At 40.6% G+C, this 20,049-nt stretch overlaps 1 protein-coding gene across 6 annotated transcripts in view; it reads right to left on the bottom strand.

Annotated features, from left to right (window-relative positions):
- Positions 1–20,049, bottom strand: part of AMPH (amphiphysin) — a 328,049-nt gene that overhangs the window by 35,354 nt on the left and 272,646 nt on the right. For 3 of the 6 annotated variants that reach the window (XM_066272140.1, XM_066272142.1, XM_066272143.1), the window contains 2 exons: positions 19,312–19,368; positions 15,025–15,150 (listed from right to left, as the gene is read on the bottom strand). In XM_066272140.1, the coding sequence (XP_066128237.1) occupies positions 15,025–15,150; positions 19,312–19,368 (183 nt within the window). The remainder of the gene's footprint in view (positions 1–15,024; positions 15,151–19,311; positions 19,369–20,049) is intronic. The other 3 variants (XM_066272141.1, XM_066272144.1, XM_066272145.1) reach the window with 1 other exon arrangement.

Genomic DNA, 20,049 nt, shown 5'->3' with positions numbered 1-20,049 from the left:
TGCGTGGGCCCTTTAAGACAATACCTGCATCTCTGAGAGCTCTGTCTCTTTCTTGTGGACATAAACCTCAGCTCTTTTCTCTTCCAAATGCTGTGAGTGTGCCTCTTCTAAGCCTTCGGGCTCTAGGCTGGGGCACCCACGTAGAGCTGAGGACTTTCCCCTCTCAGGGCAAACCTCCCCACAGTCAGAGTCCCTCCATCCCCTCTGGCCCACTTGCTTCTGGGAGCAGGGCAGCCCTTTCTGTGTCTCCACTTTTCATTCCCATTTCATTGTGGCTTCTTCTGTGATCCTTGGTTACAGCCTCCTCTTCATTTAGTCTAAAGTTGGCTTTTCAAGATGATTGTTCTTCAATTAAGTTGTAATCCAATTTGGTCCTGGAAGGTGGCAGTTGAAAAGTTTGACAACTTGGAATCTCCCAGAAATGTTTTCTTTGTTCCATTTTATTCTCCTTCTAAGGATGTTTAGATTTCTTTTTCAGAACAGGAGGTGGGAGAGTTCATCAAGTCCAGCTGTGTGTCTGGAACCCCCACGTATGTGTCACAGGAAGTGCGGGTGTGAGAGCAGCGGGGTGGTGGCCTGGCTGGCTGCTTCCGAAGGTTCTTCCACACTCACAGGCCAGTTGTCCTCTATCCAGGGAAGGATGGGTGAATCTCACAGACTTGTTGATGCCAGGCTTAGTTATGACATTTTCAGAACCTTTTTTGTGTAGGTTTGTGGAAAATTCTCTTGGTTTTGTTAAATATTTCTAGAACATAGTACTATTGAACCTTGACTTTCTTTGTATATTTAAGTATAAAGAGCATTAAAATAAAAAAAAGTGGTAATTGTGAATCTGATACAATTTTTTTTAATAATTTCTCCTTTAATAGTGTCAATTTCCTCATACAATCTTCAGTTCTGTGCTGGGACTCATTTCATTCCATTACAGTCCTCTGAGGCAGACAGCACAATGATAAGTAAAGACTGTGAGATACATCTATTTTTAGCAAGCATGGCTCTTCTCTGGCTAAAGGACACAGAGTCAGTGAGTGTCATCTACTGACACTTACTCTGGGAGAGGCCTTACTGAAAGATCACAGGATGGCAACTCACCACTCCACCCCGAACATGCAGAGAGCCAGTTCTGATCTGCAGACAGCCATCTGCCTGGCCTTTCCTACCTGCACATTCTGGGGTCAGTGCAGGAACTGAAACTGACTGAAAATCTGTAATTCTCTGGGTCTCACTGTGTTCTACATTCATGGCATATTCTTTTTTTTTTTTTTTTTCCATTTTTCTGAAGCTGGAAACAGGGAGAGACAGTCAGACAGACTCCCGCATGCGCCCGACTGGGATCCACCTGGCATGCCCACCAGGGGCGACGCTCTGCCCACCAGGGGGCGATGCTCTGCCCATCCTGGGCGTCGCCATGTTGCGACCAGAGCCACTCTAGCGCCTGAGGCAGAGGCCACAGAGCCATCCCCAGTGCCCGGGCCATCTTTGCTCCAATGGAGCAAAGAGGGAGGGGAAGAGAGAGACAGAGAGGAAAGTGCGGCGGAGGGGTGGAGAAGCAAATGGGCGCTTCTCCTGTGTGCCCTGGCCGGGAATCGAACCCGGGTCCTCCGCATGCTAGGCCGACGCTCTACCGCTGAGCCAACCGGCCAGGGCCTCATGGCATATTCTTCACCCAAAAGCCCTACTAAGTACTATTCCCATTTTCTGAACAAGTCACACAATACTTAGAACTGAAGTAACTCACGCAGTCAGTAAACCAGAATTGGAACTAACTCTAAATTCTTTGATGTTTCATCCAAGACAGCACAGCTTTCCTGTCAACTCAGAGAGTTTCCCAGTAATCCTGAGACCTGGGGCACCTTCAGGAGCCCCCCCCCCCCCCGCTTCCTACTGACAGGTCCCCACAAGGAATAGTGATGAAGAACCCCTGTGTATTCTTATAAACAGCCAGTAGATTCTCTTCTGCTCTGGGAATGGTACTCTCAAATTGAGATTCAGAGGCTATAAATCAAATCTTCCTTTACTTATACACATGTAGCATCTGGGTGTCCAAACAGACATGTCATTAAATTAATAATAATGACATGTCTTTAATTAATTAATAGCAAATTGTATAGTAAAAAGATATTGAGAAGAGATTGGTTGGATAGAATTTCACTACATTATTTTTGCTACTGGCCCATAGATTTCATTGTTTAGAAAGATGTGTACAGAGGGGAAAGTGGAAAGGAAGATCACCAGCTCTTTTCCTGCTTTTACCCATTGTGCTATAGTTACAACTGAGAACACTTAGCCATCTGACACTTGAACACATAAAGCTATGTTTGCAAGTCAGAGATTAACATGATCACAAAGCTGGAAGGACCCTTGGCTCTTCTTACCCAAGGCTTGCATTTCATAAGTGGGGAAACAGAGCAAAGTGGCAGTAGGCAGCAGACAAAGCTGAGATCGAGTTTTAGTTCTGATTCGTCCACTAGTTAGCACTGGAGCTGAGGTGACCCCAACGTCCCACTGGGACATCACAAGAAAGGTAAAAGTCACAGGGAAATCTTGGCTACAGGCTGCCCTGGCCTTCTCCTGCCCATTAGTATTTTGGGTTCAATGTCAGCTCTTAACTTCTCTGATCATCCTAGCATTTAAAAAAAATTACAAAATGGTTTTCAGGATCCATTTTAAAGAAAAGACCACGAGCAAACATGGGGTATTAGGGCCCCAACAGAAGACCCTGTGCTAAAATCAGACTAGTGGCTAGGACTCCTCTTCATACCACTGCATGTAAAACACTGAAGGTCCTAGTTTTGGTTCAGCAAGCCTGCAGGGGTGAGTTCTCCCATGGAACACAGGCCTCTGCTGGTGTTCCATTCAAAGGCAGCACCCATGCTACAAGCTGCACGGGATACATCTATGGGCTTCCTTTCTAACAAGGAACTCTGTGGACTTTTCCCCTGACCTGCATCTCAATCATCTTCAATCTCCTTTCCTGGTATCACCTGTAGTCCCATCGTAAATCCTCAGGAGCCTGGTCCCACCCAGCACAGCTCAGCTGCTGCCAGCAGTGTTGTCACAGCAACCAACATCTGTCAGAATTAGCTCCACACTTTAAACATTAAGATCTTTTGCAGAAATGCCACAGTTAATAACATTTTTATTATTTTGCCTTTAAGGTCATGGCAGAATATCTTATAACAATACATATTAAAACATTTCAATTAGAGATTTATTTGCAAAGTATATGGGAGAAGTAGACAGGAACAGTAGATTTGCCTTTTAAGTGAAGGGAAATAATATCGTGTGCTGCACTCTCTCAGAGTTAGGCTCATGAACAAATATTCATTTTGAAGTAGCTATAAAGTATGGCCTCAACAGGGGTTGCAAATAGTTTGTTAAAGGGGTTGCTTAAGGAAAATGCCTTGCAGCTCAATGAACATTTACCTTGCCTGCCTAAATTCTGATTGGAATGATATCTAAAGCATTTGCTGTCACTGCTCTAACTGCTTTGTGAATGGACCCAGCTCAGGTGAGCAGAAGGCAGAGATGTTCTCACTACACACGATTTGGAAATCCTTAATTTTTAAAGGAATAAGTTGTAGATGTTTGAGAGCAGGAAGAAAATACAGTTCATCAGCTCTGACCCACTTAAAGGAGACATGAGACAACTGGCAGAGGAGGGAAATGAAAGTAGAAAAACTCCCAGTCACATACCCAGGGTGAAAGTTACTGGGGAGAGACAGTCTTCCTAGGAAGAACATTCTGATGGGACACAGCTTTCTTAGGGACCACTAGGAAATGTTTGCGATGAGGGACTAAATGAGAAAGGCTCACTTACCAGCTGGACAAAAGGAAAAGTTGGAAAATGGGGTTATCTTCAACATTAGTTGCTTTTCTCAGAAGTCAGATTGCTCCAACTTCTGCCACTCTTGGGCAAACCACTCTCATGATAACGAGGACAATAATTATACCATCGAACTATTCCAGACCGAGGAGCCTCTATGAGCTGGGTGCTGTACTAGCGCCTCTGTTATTTCCAAACCCTCACAGGAAACTTTGAAGGACACTAATATTCACTCTATTTTACATTTAAGAAAATGGCGGCTCAGATGTCACACAGCTACCTGAGACAAGGAGACAGCTGGCACAGCTTCTGACCACAATAAGCAACGCTTTTCCTAAATAGAAAAACTAAATTTTTATTTTTTTGTTTTTTTTTAAATTTTCTTTTATTTATTCATTTTAGAGAGGAGAGGGAGAGACAGAGAGAGAGAGAGAGGAGAGACAGAGAGAGAGAAGGGGGAGGAGCTAGAAGCATCAACTCCCATATGTGCCTTGACCAGGCAAGCCCAGGGTTTCGAACCGGCGGCCTCAGCATTTCCAGGTCAACGCCTTATCCACTGCACCACTACAGGTCAGGCCAAAAACTAAATTTTTAAATGGAACCAAAGAGAAAAAAAATGACCAGCCTAAACATTTCTATTTTGAGAAATCTAGATTCAGTCTCATTCAGGACCCCTTTGTTATGGTGTCAATTGATCAACAAATCAAAGACTCAGGACTTACTGGGCATGTGTTATACCCTGTTTGTGATGGGCACCATAAAAAAAAACAACCAGAATAGTGCCTTTTACTTGGCCTGAGGGGCACTGAAAATGTAATAGTTGCTAATAGAAATGTAGTCAAACTCAGATAAAAATAACCATTTCCAGGCTTTTTTTCCCCCAAGAAATGTAAAAGGTACATCCATTTTCAAGATTTCTCTCTCTTGAAGAACACACACACACTCACGTGTGTGTGTATATTATATACATATATAATATACATATATTATATACATATATAATATACATATATTATATACATACATAATGCACATGATTTAATTTAAATTGGCTTTAGTGTAAGCACTTTGAGCTGGAGATAATTCTATGATAATGAACAGCAGACAAGAAATAAATCTCCTCTGCTTCCCCTGATCTTCAGTCTTCCTCTGACACATGGGAGCACCTGTCTATAGGCACAGTGAGCCTAAGCGCTCACATTTATTACTCTGCACAAGGAGAAAACTAAAATGCTTTCCTCCACACACATGACCGAGTCAGAAGGAAACCCTGATCATTGGGAAATGTCAGCCTCCACCACCACCAGTCTGTGCAAAGTATGGAAGCAGAAACCATGCCTTCTCACTGCTCGACTCTGTCCCTCAGACCCAGAACAGAGCCAGACATCTAGACAGAACTCAAATATATTGTCAACTGAATGAGAAGGCCACCAACAAATGCAGTCTATTCAAGCAGATAGAAGTATTCCTAGCAAGATGAAGTCGATAAACTGCAGTCTAGCATATATATGTATATATATATATATATCAAACCATATATATATAATATCGATATACTGCAGTCCAATATATAATTTGTGTGTGTGTGTGTGTGTGTATCATCTTGGTTTAAATTGTCTTGAGAGGGCCTGAAGATGGCAGTGGAGTAGGCAGATGCACAGACTCCCAGCTCACACCACCAACTGGATTACAAATTAATTTTGAAACAATCAGTGTGAAAAACCAACTCTGGACTACAAGAACAGGTCTCAAAAACCAAGGAGCAGGCCCTGGCCGGTTGGCTCAGTGGTAGAGCGTCGGCTTGGCGTGCAGGAGTCCCGGGTTCGATTCCAGGCCAGGGCACATAGGAGAAGCACCCATTTGATTCTCCACCCCCCCTCCTTCCTCTCTGTCTCTCTCTTCCCCTCCTGCAGCCAAGGTTCCATTGGAGCAAAGATGGCCCGGGCGCTGGGGATGGCTCCTTGGCCTCTGCCCCAGGTGCTAGAGTGGCTCTGGTCGCAACAGAGCGACGCCCCGGAGGGGCAGAGCATCGCCCCCTGGTGGGCAGAGCATCGCCCCCTGGTCGGTGTGCCGAGTGGATCCCGGTTGGGCTCATGCGGGAGTCTGTCTGACTGTCTCTCCCCGTTTCCAGCATCAGAAAAATACAAAAAAAAATACAAAAAACCCCCCAAAAAACCCAAGGAGCAAAAAAGAAGCCACACCAAGCCTGATAGGGAGCATCGAGGAGTGGTGGGTCTCCCCTGCTTACAGGAATGGGGGGGGGTGAGGCTGGAAAAGAGCAGAAAAGAGCAGAAAATATCACTCACAGCCACTTGCCTGGGGAACTAGGAAAAAGGTGTGTTGAAAGGGCTGGCTTGTCTTCCAAAAGGAAAGGGGAGAGAGAGAAACAGATGATAAGGGGCAGAGGAATGCATGGGATGACCTGAGAAGCTGACTCATCTAGTGGTGCAGGCAGCCATAGCTGGGGGAGGGGTTGATCCTTCCACACAATACAAGACTAAAGTAGTTCCTAGTGACCCATCTCCAGACATCTCTCCAGCTCCAATCAGCCCAACAAAACACAGGTGAAAACAAGAAGTGGGGAGGAGGGACATAATTCAGGTCTCCATGGAGATCTGAGATACACTTCTCCCTACTGAAGGTGAGAAAACACCCCCCACCCGAAGAGTAACTGGCAGATCAAGCCATCAGAGTCTCAGGTTACACCCACCGCACTCCTGGATACAGTTTCAAATAAGCCCCCTGCTCAGACCAGTAAACAAGACTACCACGATGTAAAGAAAACTGAAAAGAAAACAAAAAAAATCAAGACTTCAAAGCGGCTCTATTAGAAAAGCCAACTCAGACATGGAATACAAATAACAGCTGATGTCAACCCAAGAAGACCTAGAAATAACACAACTGAAAACTGGAGGCAGACAACACCAAGCCTAGACTCAACCAGCTCTATAAACAATACACCCAAACACATGGACATAATGAGAAGACAGAGAAGTGCAATACAAATGAAACCACAAGAGAAACCTCCAGAAAAAGAACTGAGTGATATGGAAATAACCAAACTTCCCAATGCAGAGTTTAAAATAATGATTGTTAGGATGCTTAGAACAACATTGCTCCCCACTTCTTAGAACAACAATGGATGGTCATTATGAACACCTAAACAAAGAAATAGCAAGCATAAAAAAGGACATTGAAATATTAAAAAAGAATCAGTTGGAGATGACAAATACAATATCAGAAATGAAGACCACAATGGAAGGAATTAAAAACAGGATGAATGAAGCTGAGGATCGAATCAGCAAGTTGGAGAACAAGTTGAACGAAGGCCTGGAAGCAGAGCAGAAATGGAAAAGAGACTCAAAAATTCTGAGAAAACTCTAAGAGACCTCTGTGACAATAGGAAGAGAAATATCATACGCATCATAGGGGTTCCTGAAGAAGAAGAGAAAGAACAAGGGATAGAGACTTTGTTCAAACATATCATAGCTGAAAACTTCCCTAAATTAAGGCAGAAAAATGTCTCACAAATTCAAGAAGCACAGACAACTCCGCTAAAGAGAAACCCAAAGATATCTACACCAAGACATATCATAATTAAAATACCAAAGCTAAGGGATAAAGAGAAAATATTAAAAGCTGCTAGAGAAAAAAAAACCTATCACCTACAAAGGAGCCTCCATAAGGATGACATCCGATGTCTTAACAGGAACACTTGAGTCCAGAAGGGAATGGTAAGACATATTCAAAGTAGTGCAGAACAAGAGCCTGCAACCAAGACTACTTTATCCAGCAAGGCTATCATTTAAAATTGAAGGAGAAATAAAAAGCTTTCCAGACAAAAAAAAAAAAAACTCAAGGAATTCACTACAACCAAACCAATGCTACAAGATATGCTAAGGGGTCTGTTGTAAACAGATCAAAGAGGAAAAAGAATATAGCAAAAGAGGAATACAGTTTTAAAGAATAAAATGGCAATAAACAACTACATATCAATAATAACCTTAGCCTGACCAGGTGGTGGCACAGTGGATAGAGCATCAGACTGGGATGCTGAGGACCCAGGTTCGAGACTCCGAGGTTGCCAACTTGAGCATGGGCTCATCTGGTTTGAGCAAAAGCTCACCAGCTTGGACCCCAAGGTCGCTGGCTCGAACAAGGTGTTACTCGGTCTGCTGAAGGCCCATGGTCAAGGCACGTATGAAAATGCAATCAATGAACAACTAAGGTGCTGCAATGCGCAACAAAAAGCTAATGATTGATGCTTCTCATCTCTCTATTCCTGTCTGTCTATCCTTTCTCTGACTCTCTCTCTGTCTCTGTAAAAAACAAACAAACAAACAAAAAAAACCCTTAAATGTAAATGGATTAAATGATCTGATCAAAAGACATAGGGTAGCTGTGTGGATAAGAAAACAGGACCCATACATATGCTGTCTATAAGAGACACACCTTAAAACAAAAGATGCACATAGACTGAAGGTAAAAGGATGGAAAACAATATTTCACACAAAAGGAAATGAAAAAAAAATCTGGGGTAGCAATACTTATATCAGACAAAATAGACTTTAAAACAAAGGCTATAGTAAGAGATAAGGAAGGTAACTACATAATGATAAAGGGAGAAATCCAAGAGGAAGATATAACCATTATAAATATCACCTAATATAGAAGCATCTAAATATATAAAGCAGACTTTGATGGATTTAAAGGGCGAGATCAACAGCACTACTATAATAGCAGGGGATTTCAATACCCCACTAACATCACTAGATAGATATTCAAGAAAAAAAATTAACAAAGAAACAGCAGACTTAAAGGACACACAAGATCAACTAGATTTAATAGATATCTTCAGAACCTTTCACCCTAAAGCAGCAGAATATATATTCTTTTCAAGTGCTCATGGTACATTCTCTAGGATAGACCACATGTTAGGGCACAAAAGCAGCCTCAACAAATTTAAGAAGATTGAAATCATATCGAGCACTTTCTCTGATCACAATGGAATGAAACTAGAAATCAACCAAAACAGAAAAACTGAAAAATACTTAAACACTTGGAAACTAAATAGCATGCTATTAAATAATGAATGGGGTAACAATGAGATCAAAGAAGAAATAAAAAAATTCCTAGAAATGAACGATAATGAGCATACATCAACTCAAAATTTATGGGACACAGCAAAAGCAGTCCTGAGAGGGAAGTTCATAGCATTACAGGCATACTTGAAAAAGCTAGTAATAGTGAAAAGGAAGGTCATTGAGCTAAAGCCTGCCAGGCTTACATGCCATTGCTGTGAGGAAAAAGGGACACTGGAAGGTAGGTTTCCCCCTTGCACCTCTAAGGGAAGGTTCAGTCTCTTCCAGCCCTGCTCCAGCCACCTATGGCTTAACCTTGCCCAGAATACTGGGTTTGCCACTGAAGGCTGAAGGTGCCCAGGGCCATTGGCCCCATCTACGACACTGTGGACGAGCCTAGGGTATTTCTTCCAAGAAGCAGGTAAACTGATCTCATTTGCACAAGGGCCACTTAACTATGTCTTGCCTGAATAATCAGGTTTTTTATTCTTCCCTCGAAGATCTCTGTTGTGGGTGTTGATAGTCCTATTTTCTGCTGCTTTGTTTAATATATAGTGTTTCCTTTATTCCTCCTACCTCAATGCCCCACTCATATTTCAGGCTGGGACCTACTCCTAATTTAGAGCTCTCTTACCCCCTTTTGCCAACTTCTATTATGAATCTAGCTTTGCCACCCAGCTTAGTGTATCCCCAGGTTCTCTTTACCACGCCACAGTTGCAGAACTCCAGGGAAAAGCAATCTGGTCTCGCCTCTCCAGGCAGAGGAGAACAGAAGCTCCATCTCCACACATGCTGCAGATGGCTTTTCCAGTCTACCTGAGTCAGTACCAGCTAGAAGCAGTGGTCACTGGGACTTGGATGTGAACTGCAAAGTATAGAATTGTGACAACAATTCCAGTGCCATGTAGACTTTTCCTGGATGTCCACCTGTTCCTGGACTCCTGTTCCTCGTGACAGCTCCTAACAGACTGAACTGGGATTGGGTTACATTTCCAGGGATTTGGAATGGTGTTGGTGCCAACTTGGACTTGGTGAACATGATAAGGACACTACTCTTTTATGGATTCTTGCTGTATTGGCCAAGAGTTTGCTTAAAGGTTTTAATCACTGTAAAAAAAAATAGAAGACTGGATAAAAAAGATGTGGTACATATACATTATGGTATACTACTTAGCCATAAGAAATGATGACATCGGATCATTTACAACAAAATGGTGGGATCTTGATAACATTATATGGAGTGAAATAAGTAAATCAGAAAAAAACAAGAATTGCATGATTACATACATTAGTGGGACATAAAAACGAGACTAAGAGACATGGGCAAGAGTGTGGGGGTTATGGGGGGCAGGGGGAGGGAAGGAGGAAGAGGGGGAGGGGGTGTGGGAGGGGCACAAAGAAAACTAGATAGAAGGTGATAGAGGACAATCTGACTTTGGGTAATGGGTATGCAACATAATTGAATGAAAAGATAACCTGGACATGTTTTCTTTGAATATATGTACCCTGATTTATTGATGTCACCCCATTAAAATTAATAAAAATTTATTTATAAAAAAGAAAAAGCTAGTAAAATCTCAAATAAACAACTTGACCCTGCATCTAAAATAACTAGAAAAAAAAGAGCAAGTAAAGCCCAGAGGTAGTGGAAGGAAAGAAATAATAAAGATGAGAGTGGAAATAAATGACATAGGGGCTAAAAAAACAATACAGAGGATCAATAAAACCAGGAGCTGGTTCTTAGAAAAGGTAAACAAGATCGATGAACCTTTAACCAGACTCACCAAGAAAAAAGTAAATCAGAAAAAACTAAGAACTATATGATTCCATACATAGATGGGACATAAAAATGAGACTCAGAGACATGACAAGTATGTGATGGTAACTGGGGGGTGGGCAGAAAGGGAGGAGCACAAAGAAAACCAGATAGAAGGTGATGGAAGACAATTTAACTTTGGGTGAGGGGTATGCAACATAATCAAATGTCAAAATAATCTGGAGATGTTTTCTCTGAACATATGTACCCTGATTTATCAATGTCACCCCATTAAAATTAATAAAAAAATAAAATAAAATAAAAACGAAACAAAAAAAACAAACAAAAAATAAATTGGTCTTGAAAAGCCAATTTAAATTTGGTGAAATTTTTAAAAAACAAAACACAGCAAAAGCAAACGTGTTCTCCCCCAAATGGGTCAGTGTTTCATCTTCCAGAATTTCCCAACAATTCTAAACACATCTTCACCTCAATCTTTCCCCATTTCTACATTTTGGAAACCACGTTAATCTTAAGTTTCAGTGCATTATTTTTAAAAAAATAATAGGGAGAAAAGGCATTGGTCCAGATCACACCATTTGAGCAATACATAGCAGCTGACAGAAATTTACAGAAAATGGAAGAGGACTCTGCAAGGAAAGGAGATAAATATGAGTAAAAATAATATTTACTGGCTTTATAACCCAACTTTGATATACATCTGTAACAAATATTGATCTTGTTTTCTAATGAATATTTACATTACTTATATAATATAGAAACATCTGGAGAAGTAGCCATCGTTGGTTTTTAAAAGGCATCCTCAAACACACTGGTAAAACTTGCCTTTGTGAGAAAAACTAAAGACAATATTAGGTTTGTGGGGAATGAAACAATAAACAAAAATGTAATAGATGTTACTTGAAATCCCGGGTTTCTTTTTGAACCACTCCTAAAATTTCCTGTTTGAAATTACATTTGCCTTTTAAAAACAAAACAAAACCACAAATGACCTTAAATAAAATGATTTCTGTCAATATTCAAAGGAATAACTGTGTGGTGACGTTTCAGTGGCAAAAAGGATGACATCAAAAGGTCATGTCAATCTCATCCTAATGCCAGTCATAAACAGCCTGTTAATTCATGCTTGGGACACAATGTAGATTTTAATGTTTTTTATAATTAATGTCACACATCTAGCAACAGAAGAGACCTTTCTTAAAGAAAATAGCCCTTAAATTATCTATATTATTGTGACCAGAAGAAATAAAAATACATTTCTTACGATGTTACTTTCCTAAATCAAAGGGAGGACATGAGGAAAAACTAACTTCATCTAAGTGTGTCAGTTCAGAAACAGAGAGACAGTCCCTTTTAACGGGCTTTAGGAAAACTGAACTGCTGTCAGCTTCCCTTTCTTACCATTCTGTCCCACATGTGAGGGTGGGAAGGAACTTCTCCTCCCTGGAGAGGACGATGGAGAGGACAGCATAGCTCATGGATGAGCTCTGTACCCGCCGCTCTGACACCATCTCTGGGTCTCACAGGGCCTGAATCCTCACTGAGACTCTCCAAATTGCCATGCATTTCACAATGAATCTAAAATTTTTATTCTTTCAAAAGCTCACTTATAAGCTTTAGGAGACAAAATTTTTAAGAATGAAAAATTTTTCCAAATACCTCCTTCCCCAACATTAGGGAAACTGCTTTGTGATGCTTGATGCTTGTAGCATAGAGTTTATTATAATATTTTTTGTTATTCTCCTTCTTTCTTCTGCTGACCTTTTAGAGCAGAACTAAATGAAACAGAGAACATAAAAACTATAGAAAAAGTTAATACAACAAAGATCAACAAAATTGACAAACCATTGGCTAAATCACTAAGAAAAAAAGAGGAAGGATTCATATAACCAAAATCCAAAATGAAAGAGGAGAAATTACCACAGACATCATAGATATACAAAGGACTATAGTAGAATATTATGAAAGACTATATGCCACAAATTCAACAACCTAGAGGAAATGAATAAATTCCTAGAAATATACAATCTTCCTAAGCTGATTCACAATGAAGTAGAAAAACTCAATAGACCTATTAGCAGGAAGGAAATAGAAACAACTATCAAAAACCTCCCCCAAGGCCCTGGCCGTTTGGCTCAGTGGTAGAGCGTCGGCCTGGTGTGCAGGAGTCCCGGGATCGATTCCTGGCCAGGGCACACAGAAGAAGCGCCCATCTGCTTCTCCACCCCTCCCCCTCTCCTTCCTCTCTGTCTCTCTCTTCCCCTCCCGCAGCTGAGGCTCCATTGGAGCAAAGATGGCCTGGGCACTGGGGATGGCTCCTTGGCCTCTGCCCCAGGCTCTAGAGTGGCTCTGGTCGCAATAGAGCGACGCCCCGGAGGGGCAGAGCATCGTCCCCTGGTGGGCAGAGCGTCGCCCCCTGGTGGGCGTTCTGGGTGGATCCCGGTCGGGCGCATGGGGAGTCTGTCTGACTGTCTCTCCCCGTTTCCAGCTTCAGAAAAAAAAACAAAAAAAAAACAAACCCAAAACAAAAGTCCATGACCAAATGGCTACACTAGTGAAATCTACCAAACATTCAAAAATTTCATACTTATCCTTCTTAAAATCTTCCAAAAAATAGAAGAAGCAATACTCCCTAACATGTTTTATGAGGCCAACATAATCCTCCTACCAAAACCTGGCAAGGTCAACACAAAAAAAGAAAACTACAGATTAGTATCTCTAATGAATACAGATGTAAAAATTCTAAACAAAACATTAAGTAGCAAATTGAATACAACACATTAAAAATATAATACATCACAATCAACTAGGATTCATTCCAGGAACATAAGGATGGTTCAACATATAAAACCATCTTTACTAGCTATTTAAGAAATGCAAATCAAAACTACAATGAAATACCACCTCACACCTGTTAGATTAGCTATTATCAACAAGACAGGTAATAACGAGTGTTGGAAAGGCTGTGGAGAAAAAGGAACCCTCATTCACTGTTGGTGGGAATGTAAAGTAGTACAACCATTATGGAAGAAAGTATGGTGGTTTCTCAAAAAACTAAGAATAGAATTACCACATAACCCAGCAATTCCTTTACTGGGTATCTACCCCCCAAAACTCGAAGACACTGGTACATAATAACACATGCACCCTCATGTTTATTGCAGTATTGTTCACAGTGGCCAAGTCATGGAAACAACCAAAGTGTCCTACGATACAGAATTGGAAAAAGACAATGTGGTACATATATACAATGGAACCCTACTCAGCCATAAGAAATGATGACATAGTGCCATTTACAACAACATGGACGAACCTTCAGAACATTATATGGAGTGAAATAAGTAAATCAGAAAAATCCAAGAACTGTATTTCACACATAGGTGAAATATAAAACTGAGACTCCTGGACATAGATATAAGTGAAGTGGTTACCAGGGAGAAGGGGACGTTAGGGAAGGCGTTTGGGGGAGAGTGTAAAGAGGAACAAATATAAGGTGAAGGACAATGATTTGACTTTGGGTGATGGGCATAAAAATGGTTCAAATGCTATAGAAATGTTTAATTAAAGCCTATGTACTCTTATTGATCAATGTCACCCTGTTAAATTTAATTTTCTAAATAAAATTTTCAAAAATAATATTTTTAATATCACCCTTGGTTTTAAATTTTATAAATGTTTATATAATAGTAAGTATGATATAGTAGGTACTTTATAATTGGTAATTACTAATATCGTATTTTGGAAAACCAATGAACTTGTATTCTGAAAACATAAAACTTAAAATAAGGATGGTGTGAGAGGCATGTAGCCATGGCCCCCTAAGATGGGATTAAGGAGAATCAACTTTCAAGCCTGTAGTTAACACTGTAGAATGGCTCTGATTGCAGCAGAGCTATGCAGATGGGCAGAGCATCGCCCCCTGGTGGGCGTGCCAGGTGGATCCCAGTTAGGTGCATGCAGGAGTCTGTTTGTCTGCCTCCCCCCTCTCCCACCTCCCCGCTTTTCACGTTGGAAAAAATACAAAAAATAAATAAATAAGAAAAGTAAAGTCTTGGATATCTGCAAATTTTACAACCTACCTGCCATGAATGGGGGAGCACCAAAAAGAATCAAGACTCCCTTTATAAAGAAGGTAGATATGGTCTGGTCTCTGAATATCTTCCCTTTTCAAAAATGGTAGAGAATGAAGTTTAATGGTCAAAGAAACAAAGGCTATTTGAAAGGTATGGAGGTGATTTGGCCCCAGTGAGGCATAGACAAGAAGGGAAAAATGAGATCATGAGATGAGCATGGCTAAGGCAGGGCTGGCAGGTGGTGGATGGGAAGGAGGTGGTGCTCACCGCTGCCCTCTCCACTGGCTCCTCAGCCTGCATGTCCAGTCCAGGGTCCAGCCCAAGAGCAGGTGTTGCAGCGGCCAGGGGTTCCTCTGATTTCGACTCTCTTGGTGGAGCCTGCTCAGACTCAACCTTGGGTTGATTGTTTTGAGGGTTAGAGGAAAAAGATGCAACATATGAATAGGCAGCATTACAGAATATTGCACAAGTAAGATTTTCTTCATCATCCTATAGGCAACTAGCTTCATTAAATCTCTTCTGGGAGAAAGCCCCACATGTGGCATCATGGGCATTCACAGAACTGCAAAGTGTAGGAATGGACTCTACAAGCTGCTTCTTTACCTTCATCAGGAACTCTCATTTCCCTTGAAGTTAAGTCAAGACTTACCATGTTGGCTATTCATTTCACTCAGCTGCAACATTCTGGCTACTCACTTCCTATGACATCTATAAGAGATGCTAAAATGGTACTTTCTGTTATTTAGGGGACACACAGGGAGAGAGAGACAGACAGACAGACATAGAAGAGCCTAGGAGCCTCACCCTGGCAGCTGGAAGAAGGGAGGAAGAGCTCACAGGCACCATTCTGGGAACTCCCAGGTCGACTGATACACATTACACCAAAAAATTGAGGGGTCATTCCAATATTCAGATCATAATGCATTAATCTGCACAGGACAGTATTCTTTGTGGTACCAATTAGACTTTTCCAATTGTGTGGAAAACACTGAGGTCTTTCCTCCCACTGTGTCCTCTATGCACAGACAGAATCCTGATTCCAGCTCCCAGAATCTCTCAGCTCTAGATCTTTTTTGTTTTAAAATCAGCAATATTTAGTAACATATTTAATATTAGTATTAATAGATCATAAAAATCCCACAGCCAATGCATGTTACTATGGTTACTGAAAATGGTTTTTCTTCCCATTTTGATTAATATAAATAAGCATATTTATTTAGCATAAGTGTTTTTTTTTCACTAAGTGGATGACCAAAAGAGGGCACATTAAAAAATTTTTTTTCCATCAGAACATTTAAACTGTAAAAGTGGTCAAAATGTTTTCTTAGAGGAATAAGAAGTCAACAGTACACACTCTGTGTGGAGAAATCAGTAACTTGTCAGACATTCACCATAAGCAATCAAAAGCCACCTCTAGTTCTATGATCTACCTAAGCTGATGCACATGACGCGTTCCACAGGGAAGGGATGGAGAAGTTATGCTGAGATTAGAGAAAATTAATATGGCACAGTCTACTGCAGTAGCCTTGTGTCCCCACCTCACAGCTGACCTGGTGGTGCACACCATGACCATACACCCTTCTCTTTACAGGAAAGAATAAATGGAAGGACCCCTTGGAAGCTAAGTATGCAGAAATTTGATATTTTCATGAGCTTTTATGACCTTTAAGAGATGTTATGATACAATTTTTAAGAAAGAATGAAATAAAGTTCATTCTAACATACTCTCAGGAGTTCTTTATGAGAAGAGATTTTACTTTTATTGCTCAAAAGAATTATCTAATGGAAGTTCTCACTGGCACAAACAGATACTATAAGCTCAGGGTATGGCCTTACCAGTTTGGTAGTCAAAGTGATTTTCTTATGAGAACCTGTTATCAAATGATCTACACAGAAAGCTAGGAAGCTGATCTGCAAAGCATCAAGAAACCCATACGGAGATGGGCGGCCGCTCTGGGGTCTGCATCTAGGAGAGGGAAGAAGTCTAGAGCCAAATAAGGAGCCAAGAGAAAATCCAAAAGATGAGTTAATTACAATTCACTGTACCTTAAAAATAAATTAAAGATAGCTTAAAATGGAAAAACTATTTGTTTCAGAATCCAAGTCATGCTGAAGTCTGAAAAATATTGATGTTTTATATAAGGCAAGATAAGTAGGTGATTTTATAAATAAGCCTTTTGCTTGCCGAAATCAGAAAATGCAACAGAGGCATAGAATAAAGAGCAGGGAAAATAAAATATGTCCCCAAAAGTCACAACATTTCCCCTATATTATAATATCACAACAAATATTGTAACTTAACACCTAAATTTCATGGGGATAAATGAATATAACTCACTGAATGCTAAGTAAGGATAAAAATAAAAGCATGACTGTACATAACATCAGTTCCTCAAATTTGGAAATAGAAGTCACCCTTCTATTTTTTCTAAGATACTGTAAAGTTGTAAATATTTGGTCAAGATTAGAAAGGAAAACAGGTAAAATGTAAATAATGTCTCACAAAGAGATCTACAATAATTCTTTCAGAACTGTGTCCTGCTTCAACCACTTTTTTTTCTATAAGACGCATACCTTGACAGACAGTGCAGATGGGTTGACTCCTTGCCATGCCCACCCAGGAGCACTGGTAATGCTTTCCTAGTGTTTGCTCGAGTAGCCATCATCATACATGAGAGGAGAGGGACACCCTGTATTTATTACAGCAGCAGGACAATTCAGAGGGTGAGAACAAAACCAGGAGTGTAAACTTGGCCCACACTTTTGATGTCCTCTGTGGTAAGTTGGAAGGCAGGTCAATGCTGAAGAAGAGGAGATGGAGCAAAGAGTGGGGCTAAAAGTCTAGTCATTTTCTAGTCCTTATAGTCTTACTTCTCCAATCTTGAGTGATTAATTTGGTGAGAACTATGAAGGGTCACGAGATAATTCTGAGCCCTGAGCTGGGTCGGCAGATTCTAGAGTTGAAACCAGCAGCCACAGAAGTGCTCTGGGGCCATAGGATGCGGGCTAGGAAGGTGTATAGCTGAAGACCATCTTCAACCTCCACCTCACTCAGAATAGTCAATGACCAAACGTGGGGAACTGTCCTGATCCCTGGAAGATCCTGTGTAACTTACTCACCAGGACATGTAGGTCCACTGTGATTTCCTAGTTCTCACAGGGAGAGCCAATGCTTGCAACATGTGCAATGCTTGGCATGACAATGCCAAGTTCCCCACTAGAGAGAAGGTGCAAGACATCTGCTCCAGAGACTACGTATCAGCAGAATGTGTGAGGCAGGCCAGACGCTCCTCGGACCAGGTATGGGGAGTAGGAAGATGTTCGGAGAAACAACCACCTCTGGATTCTATGAATGTACTTTTTCATCAACGTAATAAGTGTTAATTCAATTATGACATATTGTCTTTTCTTTACACCAGAATTTCTCCATTTTTTCTTAACCCATTCACAATTAACAGTTAAAACTCTCATCCTCCAGTATTAGTATAACCCTTACTCCATCATCACCCAAGCTGAGACTCACCAATACCCATAAACCACAAGTCCCTCTGGCTCCATGATTAACACTAATATAATTTGTATTTTCAACACTTCAATCTATATTTGAAGGACACACAGATGCCACCTTTCACTCCGTTACTCAAAAGGCAGACATATGACAATCAATGACAAGGTATTAGAGATGCAGTTGCCTTTGAAAATGTATCAAATTAACCTTTAAGACAAACTTTCCAGAATAGAATTCCTTACGTAGAAGAGTCATCATCTAAAAAGAAAAGTTCATTCTACTTAAATCCATTTCTAAGCTCCCATTGTGAAAGCCAGGAGCTGGGATAATTAAACACCATTTCCATGGAAACCAGCCAGCTTCAAATAGCCTTTGTGCACTAGTTCTCACAGATCCCAAATCCTCTGTAGTGTATCAATGACAATCTCACAAGTGACATCACTCAAAGTTCCTTCATTCAGCTTGATCACTAAGGTGCTGGTAAAAGCTTCTCCTGGTAACTGCAACATCTGTCCTGTAGCATAGGATTTCCCCAAACACCAGGAGTAACTGCTTCCTACTCATGATCTAGCTAATCTCTTCTCTCATCTCCCATCAAAATAGGAATCACATCTCTAATATTGCATTACTTCTTTCTACAACTCACAAAAAAAGGGAGGAGTAAAGAAATGAGGGAGCTTCGGGTTCAAGATAAAGAAGTGATCTAATCTTGAAACATAAATTCCTGAAGTCATTTCATTTTCAATCCTGTAGCTGATATTATATTTCCGCAGAAATGCCCATGTCCTTGATAGATTTACAGGGTTCCACTGAAGCCTGTAGTTAGGAGATCAGATTTTCCTATGATCACTGTGTATTTAAAATAGGATCAACCACAGTCAAAATCACACTGAGATTTTTCAGGAGCTTTCCTGCCTATTTTTTGAAAAGAGGTGGCCACAGAAACCTGCTTCTAGATAGTCAAGCTCTAACTCAGAATCATTAAACTGAGAATATTCAGTAGTAGCTATCAACTGCCCAAAAAACACAAACCATAACCAGCTTACCAAGTTACAGATGATATTCTGGTCAGTCTGCATCGTGAATAATGAAGTGTCCTGGGGCTGAAAATTGGGAAGAAAATAGAAGATTAAAAGTATTATGTTTCCAGTTAATTTGCTAAAAATCACCATAAAAGATATCCTTTAAATTAGCTCTCATCAATTGTGCCAATACACTCACTGTAAAGTTTTTAAAAGTCTCTTTGTATTATAATCAGAAAAGCAAAAAATGCAAAAGTAATATTTCACAGTAGTTACTCTATTTTCTAAACACATATCTGAGCTAGCAGAATACAAGGGTATAAAGAGACATTAAATAAAAGGCAGTGCCTTCAGCGGTATCTTTGGTCCTCTAGACATCTATGTTTAACCAGACGTTAATGGCTCTTAACTACAAGTTTAAACATTTTAACTGTTGGAAACTCAATCTTATTATCTTATCTAAGTGTGACTTTTACAGCTTAATTATAAGCTATAACTTTAAAATGTTATAGAGTATATTCATTGACTTAAAAATCAAGAAGGAGGAATCTAAGAGAACAGCAATGTCTAATATAATATACATCTCTCATTATATTGGTAGTGAGGTTTACCCCCTGACAGGAAACCAGCAGAGTCTTTCCTGGGAAATATGACTAGTTTAAGCGGGAAAAAAAGTACCTATAAAACTTCTGACCTCAAAAATTCTCTAACAGAAAAGATGAGGCAGTGATGTTTGGTTAAAGATTGCAAACTGAACACAGG

Source organism: Saccopteryx bilineata, chromosome 4 (genome assembly GCF_036850765.1).
Source record: "Saccopteryx bilineata isolate mSacBil1 chromosome 4, mSacBil1_pri_phased_curated, whole genome shotgun sequence".
NCBI classification, from domain to species: domain Eukaryota; kingdom Metazoa; phylum Chordata; class Mammalia; order Chiroptera; family Emballonuridae; genus Saccopteryx; species Saccopteryx bilineata.
This window is presented reverse-complemented; position numbering and strand designations above follow the sequence as displayed.